The 8,606-nt window shown below is 57.3% G+C and overlaps 1 protein-coding gene across 1 annotated transcript; it reads left to right on the forward strand.

Moving 5' to 3' along the window:
- The first annotated feature begins 4,311 nt into the window (after nucleotides 1-4,311).
- Nucleotides 4,312-6,759, forward strand: LOC123748431 (gametogenetin-like). Its single transcript, XM_045730619.2, has one exon. It carries the CDS (start codon nucleotides 4,312-4,314, stop codon nucleotides 6,757-6,759), a length of 2,448 nt encoding a protein of 815 aa, XP_045586575.2.
- Nucleotides 6,760-8,606: the final 1,847 nt, after the last annotated feature.

The raw sequence follows: 8,606 nt of genomic DNA on the forward strand, positions 1-8,606 counted from the left end.
GACCCTTTTCACACACCAGATTATCTCCTCCTTGGAAATACAGAAATAACACAGGATAAATCTGTTAAAAATGTTTGGTCAGGAAGGAGTGAACTGAGCGAGATGTCAGATATGTCAGATATCGACCACGATAACACCTCTTTGGGAAATGCTCAGCACTGAAACTTCCACCAGTCCGTGAAGCGTGTGAGATAACACACCTCAGGCGGCGTCAATGGTACGATATCTATCGGAAGATCTCTCAGTAATGGTATTTCCATTAACCCGTAAGAATTAACAGATATTTCTCCCGTGAGACAAATTAATATAGGCAACAAGAGCTGTACACAATTACTTACGGGTCGGACACCTTCCCAACTGATGCTTCCACACGACCTGCGTCACGGGGTCCGCCTCCCTGGCAGACTACAGCCCCAACACCTGTGTTGGAGGCAGGTGTTGTGCACTGTTAGGGGCCTTGAGGCAGGTGTTGTTGTTGTGCACTGTTAGGGACCTTGAGGCAGGTGTTGTTGTCGTGCACTGTTAGGGGCCTTGAGACAGGTGTTATTGTACTCTGTTAGGGCCTTGAGGCAGGTGTTGTTGTTGTGCACTGTTAGGGCATTGAGGCAGGTGTTGTCGTCGTGCACTGTTAGGGACCTTGAGGCAGGTGTTGTCGCGCACTGTTAGGGGCCTTGAGGCAGGTGTTGTTGTTGTGCACTGTGAGGGGCCTTGAGGCAGGTGTTGTTGTGCACTGTTAGGGGCCTTGAGGCAGGTGTTGTTGTGCACTGTTTGGGACCTTGAGGCAGGTGTTGTCGTGCACTGTTAGGGACCTTGAGGCAGGTGTTGTTGTGCACTGTTAGGGGCCTTGAGACAGGTGTTGTTGTTGTACACTGTTAGGGACCTTGAGGCAGGTGTTGTTGTTGTGCACTGTTAGGGCCTTGAGGCAGGTGTTGTTGTTGTGCACTGTTAGGGACCTTGAGACAGGTGTTGTTGTACACTGTTAGGGGCCTTGAGACAGGTGTTGTTGTACACTGTTAGGGACCTTGAGACAGGTGTTGTTGTACACTGTTAGGGACCTTGAGACAGGTGTTGTTGTACACTGTTAGGGGCCTTGAGACAGGTGTTGTTGTACACTGTTAGGGGCCTTGAGACAGGTGTTGTTGTACACTGTTAGGGGCCTTGAGGCAGGTGTTCTCGTGCACTGTTAGGGGCCTTGAGGCAGGTGTTGTTCTCGTGCACTGTTAGGGACCTTGAGACAGGTGTTGTTGTACACTGTTAGGGGCCTTGAGGCAGGTGTTGTCGTGCACTGTTCAACCCGTTCTCGCAAATTTAATAAGTCAATATTGACTTATTAAATATGTGCATTGGTGACATACTTAACATAATAATTTCTCTTGAAAAGCTTCATAGAAAACACCCACCTTACCTAACCTACTTAGTATGTTAAGATAAGCATCTTATTGCTTCGTAATTACAATTATTACCTAACCTATACCTATAATAGGATAAGTAACAATTGTAATTACGAAGCTATAAGATGCTTATTTTAACATACTAAGTAGGTTAGGTAATGTCGGTGTTTTCTATGAAGCTTTTCAAGGGAAACTATTATGTTTAGTATGTCACCTATGCACGCAACTAATAAGTCAATATTGACTTATTAAATTTGCGAGAACGGGTTGCACTGTTAGGGGCCTTGAGGCAGGTGTTGTTCTCGTGCACTGTTAGGGACCTTGAGGCAGGTGTTGTCGTGCACTGTTAGGGGCCTTGAGGCAGGTGTTGTTCTCGTGCACTGTTAGGGACCTTGAGGCAGGTGTTGTCGTGCTCTGTTAGGGGCCTTGAGGCAGGTGTTGTTCTCGTGCACTGTTAGGGACCTTGAGACAGATGTTGTTGTACACTGTTAGGGTCCTTGAGACAGGTGTTGTTGTACACTGTTAGGGGCCTTGAGGCAGGTGTTGTACACTGTTAGGGGCCTTGAGGCAGGTGTTGTTGTGCACTGTTAGGGGCCTTGAGGCAGGTGTTGTTCTCGTGCACTGTTAGGGACCTTGAGACAGGTGTTCTCGTGCACTGTTAGGCGCCTTGAGGCAGGTGTTCTCGTGCACTGTTAGGGGCCTTGAGGCAGGTGTTGTTCTCGTGCACTGTTAGGGGACCTTGAGACAGGTGTTGTTGTACACTGTTAGGGGCCTTGAGGCAGGTGTTGTCGTGCACTGTTAGGGACCTTGAGGCAGGTGTTGTCGTGCACTGTTAGGGACCTTGAGGCAGGTGTTGTCGTGCACTGTTAGGAGCCTTGAGGCAGGTGTTGTCGTGCACTGTTAGGGGCCTTGAGGCAGGTGTTGTTCTCGTGCACTGTTAGGGACCTTGAGGCAGGTGTTGTCGTGCTCTGTTAGGGGCCTTGAGGCAGGTGTTGTTCTCGTGCACTGTTAGGGACCTTGAGACAGATGTTGTTGTACACTGTTAGGGTCCTTGAGACAGGTGTTGTTGTACACTGTTAGGGGCCTTGAGGCAGGTGTTGTTGTACACTGTTAGGGGCCTTGAGGCAGGTGTTGTTGTGCACTGTTAGGGGCCTTGAGGCAGGTGTTGTTCTCGTGCACTGTTAGGGACCTTGAGACAGGTGTTCTCGTGCACTGTTAGGCGCCTTGAGGCAGGTGTTCTCGTGCACTGTTAGGGGCCTTGAGGCAGGTGTTGTTCTCGTGCACTGTTAGGGGACCTTGAGACAGGTGTTGTTGTACACTGTTAGGGGCCTTGAGGCAGGTGTTGTCGTGCACTGTTAGGGGCCTTGAGGCAGGTGTTGTTCTCGTGCACTGTTAGGGTCCTTGAGGCAGGTGTTGTTCTCGTGCACTGTTAGGGGCCTTGAGACAGGTGTTGTTGTACACTGTTAGGGGCCTTGAGACAGGTGTTGTTGTACACTGTTAGGGGCCTTGAGGCAGGTTTTGTTCTCGTGCACTGTTAGGGTCCTTGAGGCAGGTGTTGTCGAGCACTGTTAGGGGCCTTGAGGCAGGTGTTGTTCTCGTGCACTGTTAGGGACCTTGAGGCAGGTGTTGTCGTGCACTGTTAGGGTCCTTGAGGCAGGTGTTGTCGTGCACTGTTAGGGACCTTGAGGCAGGTGTTGTCGTGCACTGTTAGGGACCTTGAGACAGGTGTTAACTGTCTCAAAGCTCCTGTCTTGGAATAACTGAGCAGTGAGGTATGAGCGACGCTCCCACAATGTAACGCTCACAACTGTTAATGAAACATTTCACTCCTCATCAATATTTAGCAACTTGCTAAACTTACAGAACACCAAATAATATAACAATATAATATGGTGTTGGTCACCATATATTATGCTGGTTGTTCATGTGGTAAATATTGTTATTGTCTTAACACTGTGTTGTGTGGCCATGGTGCCAGCCCGGCCATGGTGCCAGCCCGGCCATGGTGCCAGCCCGGCCATGGTGCCAGCCCGGCCATGGTGCCAGCCCGGCCATGGTGCCAGCCCGGCCATGGTGCCAGCCCGGCCATGGTGCCAGCCCGGCCATGGTGCCAGCCCGGCCATGGTGCCAGCCCGGCCATGGTGCCAGCCCGGCCATGGTGCCAGCCCGGCCATGGTGCCAGCCCGGCCATGGTGCCAGCCCGGCCATGGTGCCAGCCCGGCCATGGTGCCAGCCCGGCCAAGGTGCCAGCCTGGCCATGGTGCCAGCCTGGCCATGGTGCCAGCCTGGCCATGGTGCCAGCCCGGCCATGGTGCCAGCCCGCCCATGGTGCCAGCCTAGCCATGGTGCCAGCCTGGCCATGGTGCCAGCCCGGCCATGGTGCCAGCCTGGCCATGGTGCCAGCCTGGCCATGGTGCCAGCCTGGCCATGGTGCCAGCCCGGCCATGGTGCCAGCCCGGCCATGGTGCCAGCCTGGCCATGGTGCCAGCCCGGCCATGGTGCCAGCCCGGCCATGGTGCCAGCCCGGCCATGGTGCCAGCCCGGCCATGGTGCCAGCCCGGCCATGGTGCCAGCCCGGCCATGGTGCCAGCCTGGCCATGGTGCCAGCCTGGCCATGGTGCCAGCCCGGCCATGGTGCCAGCCTGGCCATGGTGCCAGCCCGGCCATGGTGCCAGCCTGGCCATAGTGCCAGCCTGGCCATGGTGCCAGCCTGGCCATGGTGCCAGCCCGGCCATGGTGCCAGCCTGGCCATGGTGCCAGCCTGGCCATGGTGCCAGCCTGGCCATGGTGCCAGCCTGGCCATGGTGCCAGCCTGGCCATGGTGCCAGCCCGGCCATGGTGCCAGCCTGGCCATGGTGCCAGCCCGGCCATGGTGCCAGCCTGGCCATGGTGCCAGCCTAGCCATGGTGCCATCCCGGCCATGGTGTCCAGCCCGGCCATGGTGCCAGCCAAGCCATGGTGCCCAGCACCGGCCATGGTGCCCAGCCTGGCCATGGTGCCCAGCCCGGCCATGGTGCCAGCTCAGCCATGGTGCCAGCCCAGCCATGGTGCCAGCCCGGCCATGGTGCCAGCCCAGCCATGGTGCCAGCCCGGCCATGGTGCCCAGCCCAGCCATGGTGCTAGCCCAGCTATGGTGCCAGCCCAGCCATGGTGCCCAGCCCGGCCATGGTGCCAGCCCAGCCATGGTGCCCAGCCCGGCCATGGTGCCCAGCCCAGCCATGGTGCCCAGCCCGGCCATGGTGCCAGCTCAGCCATGGTGCCCAGCCCGGATATGGTGCCCAGCCTGGATATGGTGCCCAGCCCGGCCATGGTGCCCAGCCTGGCCATGGTGCCAGCTCAGCCATGGTGCCAGCCCGGCCATGGTGCCCAGCCCGGCCATGGTGCCAGCTCAGCCATGGTGCTAGCTCAGCCATGGTGCCAGCTCAGCCATGGTGCCAGCCCGGCCATGGTGCCAGCCCGGCCATGGTGCCAGCCCGGCCATGGTGCCCAGCCCAGCCATGGTGCCAGCCCGGCCATGGTGCCAGCCTGCCCATGGTGCCAGCTCAGCCATGGTGCCAGCCTGGCCATGGTGCCAGCCCGGCCATGGTGCCAGCCTGGCAATGGTGCCAGCCCGGCCATGGTGCCAGCCCGGCCATGGTGCCAGTCCGTCCATGGTGCCAGCCCGGCCATGGTGCCAGCCCGGCCATGGTGCCAGCCCGGCCATGGTGCCAGCCCGGCCATGGTGCCCAGCCCGGCCATGGTGCCCAGCCCGGCCATGGTGCCCAGCCCGGCCATGGTGCCCAGCCCGGCCATGGTGCCCAGCCCGGCCATGGTGCCCAGCCCAGCCATGGTGCCAGCCCGGCCATGGTGCCAGCCCGGCCATGGTGCCAGCCCGGCCATAGTGTCAGCCCGGCCATGGTGCCCAGCCCGGCCATGGTGCCCAGCCCGGCCATGGTGCCCAGCCCGGCCATGGTGCCCAGCCCGGCCATGGTGCCCAGCCCAGCCATGGTGCCAGCCTGGCCATGGTGCCAGCTCGGTCATGGTGCCAGCCTGGCCATGGTGCCAGCTCGGTCATGGTGCCAGCCCGGCCATGGTGCCAGCCTGGCCATGGTGCCAGCCTGGCCATGGTGCCAGCCTGGCCATGGGGCCAGCCCGGCCATGGTGCCAGCCCGGCCATGGTGCCCAGGCTGGCCATGGTGCCCAGCCCAGCCATGGTGCCCAGGCTGGCCATGGTGCCCAGCCCAGCCATGGTGCCAGCCTGGCCATGGTGCCAGCTCGGTCATGGTGCCAGCCTGGCCATGGTGCCAGCTCGGTCATGGTGCCAGCCCGGCCATGGTGCCAGCCTGGCCATGGTGCCAGCCTGGCCATGGTGCCAGGCTGGCCATGGTGCCAGCCTGGCCATGGTGCCAGCCTGGCCATGGTGCCAGCCTGGCCATGGTGCCAGCCCGGCTATGGTGCCAGCCCGGCCATGGTGCCAGCCCGGCCATGGTGCCCAGGCCGGCCATGGTGCCCAGGCCGGCCATGGTGCCCAGCCCAGCCATGGTGCCAGCCCGGCCATGGTGCCCAGCGCGGCCATGATGCCCAGCCCGGCCATGGTGCCCAGCCCGGCCATGGTGCCAGCTCGGCCATGGTGCCCAGCCCAGCCATGGTGCCAGCCCGGCCATGGTTCCAGCCCGGCCATGGTGCCAGCTCAGTCATGGTGCCCAGCCCAGCCATGGTGCCAGCCCGGCCATGGTGCCAGCCCAGCCATGGGGCCAGCCCAGCCATGGGGCCAGCCCGGCCATGGTGCCAGCCCGGCCAGGTGCCCAGCCCGGCCATGGTGCCCAGCCCGGCCATGGTGCCCAGCCCGGCCATGGTGCCCAGCCCGGCCATGGTGCCCAGCCCGGCCATGGTGCCCAGCCCGGCCATGGTGCCCAGCCCGGCCATGGTGCCCGGCCCGGCCATGGTGCCCGGCCCAGCCATGGTGCCCAACCCAGCCATGGTGCCCAACCCAGCCATGGTGCCCAACCCAGCCATGGTGCCCAGCCCGGCCATGGTGCCCAACCCAGCCATGGTGCCCAGCCCGGCCATGGTGCCCAGCCCGGCCATGGTGCCCGGCCCGGCCATGGTGCCCGGCCCGGCCATGGTGCCCGGCCCAGCCATGGTGCCCAACCCAGCCATGGTGCCCAACCCAGCCATGGTGCCCAACCCAGCCATGGTGCCCAGCCCGGCCATGGTGCCCAGCCCGACCATGGTGCCAGCCCGGCCATGGTGCCCAGCCCGGCCATGGTGCCCAGCCCGGCCATGGTGCCCAGCCCGGCCATGGTGCCAGCCTGGCCATGGTTCCAGCCCAACGTCAAGAAATCTTGGCACTAAAGTGCCCTATCCTACCCTACCAGGGGACCTATAACTAGTAATTTTCTAGTACGACAATGTTTGGCCTGAGGGTCAAGGTATACGGCCAAATGCGTCGCTGTATTAGTAGGCCGGGTTGGCCATAGCTAGTTTAGAGCTGTCTCCATAAACTATGTCTAATTGCTCGTTAACCGGCCGCCATGCTGCCTGTTGTTAATGGGTAATACTATACACAGGACTTAACAACTGGTAACGTTATCTTCTTGAGGATATCTTTAAATTATTTCGTGGCTTAGCGTCCCCGTGGCCCGGCCCCTCTTTGTGACACACACCCAGTAAGCAGCCCAAAACATCTGTCTAACTCCCAGGTACCTGTGTACTGCTTCTCCTGCTGCTCTCTACTCTATTTCCTGTTCATCTTGTCCTCTCCAATACTTTGGCGAAACTGGCCGTACACTTAATGACAGACTTAAGGAACACAAAAGAAGTGTTAAGTCTGCAGACACAAACAATGATCTCTGCTGTCATGTTAGGGATTCTAATCATCCTATTGATTGGTCTTCTTCTAAAATAATGTCTCCTGCCTCTACTCTTCTCAGACGCCGTGTTGTTGCCTGGGCTGTGATACACAACCTACCCAACATGAACCCGAGTCGTGGCTGTGTTGCTGTGGACTCTTCCCTCTCACAGTACACACAACCTACCCAACATGAACCCGAGTCTTGGCTGTGTTGCTGTGGACTCTTCCCTCTCACAGTACACACAACCTACCCAACATGAACCCGAGTCCTGGCTGTGTTGCTGTGGACTCTTCCCTCTCACAGTACACACACTAATGTTTGAAACTTTCTAACAAACGTTACTTAACACAAGCCTACCCATCCTTTCTTCTCTTTTTTTTATCTTTTCTTTTTCTTACGTTCCTATTCTTATTCCTAATTTACACCGTTTATTATACCTTCCCTTCTGTACTTTTTGCCTTCATCTTATCTTCCTCTAAGATTTCCTCCTGCTCACCTCTCTCTTGCCTTACTTAATGCCCGTGCCTCCCTCGTCTCATCACAGTCGACCTGACAATGGTCCAGGACGGACCGAAACGTCTTCGTCACTTCATCTTCTGGTGTGTGTGGTTTGGTCAACATTTCTTCAGCCACGTTATTGTGACTCATCATCTGCACAACATTAGAGCAACTTTTGGGTTCTCTGAAGATCCTTTTCATATCATTTCACCCACAGTACATCAACAAATTTACTTATCTAGTTTTCCTGTACATTTTTAAGTAATATTTGAAAATCTTAAACAAACAAAAATATATTATTGGGTGGGCGCTTCTAGAGGTGAGACTTCACTCCTCCGACCACGATCAAACTGTAATACCATTATTGTCTTCAATATAAAGTGGTTACTGCTGGAGGTTTAGGCTCCATCTGGTTAACCTGAGATTCATATGACGGAACTCTGCTAGAAATGTTAAAGGGACCAAAATTGGATAACCAGTAATCTTGAAACAGACGTCAAAGTGTTGCACAGCGCTCACCAGGGCCAATGATTGTTTCTCTATCACTGAATAATTCTGTTGAGAATCACGTACGTTCTTGGAATAATAAGCCACAGGTTGTTCTATCCCTTCAGCATCATGCTGGGACAACACTGCCTCTATGCCGTAATCTGAAGTATCGACTGTTAATATAGATCTGTCATGGAAATTAAGGGACATGAGAATGGGAGATGATGTCACTATGGCTTTTAGGCTCTCAAAAGCTATCTGACAGTCCTTGGTCAACATGAACTTTGCTCTCTTCTTCAGGAGATTTGTCAAAGGTGTTGCTATTTTCGATTAGATAGGAACGAACTTACGGTAGAATCCGGCCACACCCGGGACCCGCAGGACCACTTTACGT

The sequence above is a fragment of the Procambarus clarkii genome, chromosome 75 (assembly GCF_040958095.1).
Source record: "Procambarus clarkii isolate CNS0578487 chromosome 75, FALCON_Pclarkii_2.0, whole genome shotgun sequence".
Lineage (NCBI taxonomy): Eukaryota > Metazoa > Arthropoda > Malacostraca > Decapoda > Cambaridae > Procambarus > Procambarus clarkii.

What these genes read in the sequence shown, in the direction of transcription:
- LOC123748431 (XM_045730619.2), top strand. Translation starts at nt 4,312, where the DNA reads ATGGTGTCCAGCCCGGCCATGGTGCCAGCCAAGCCATGGTGCCCAGCA.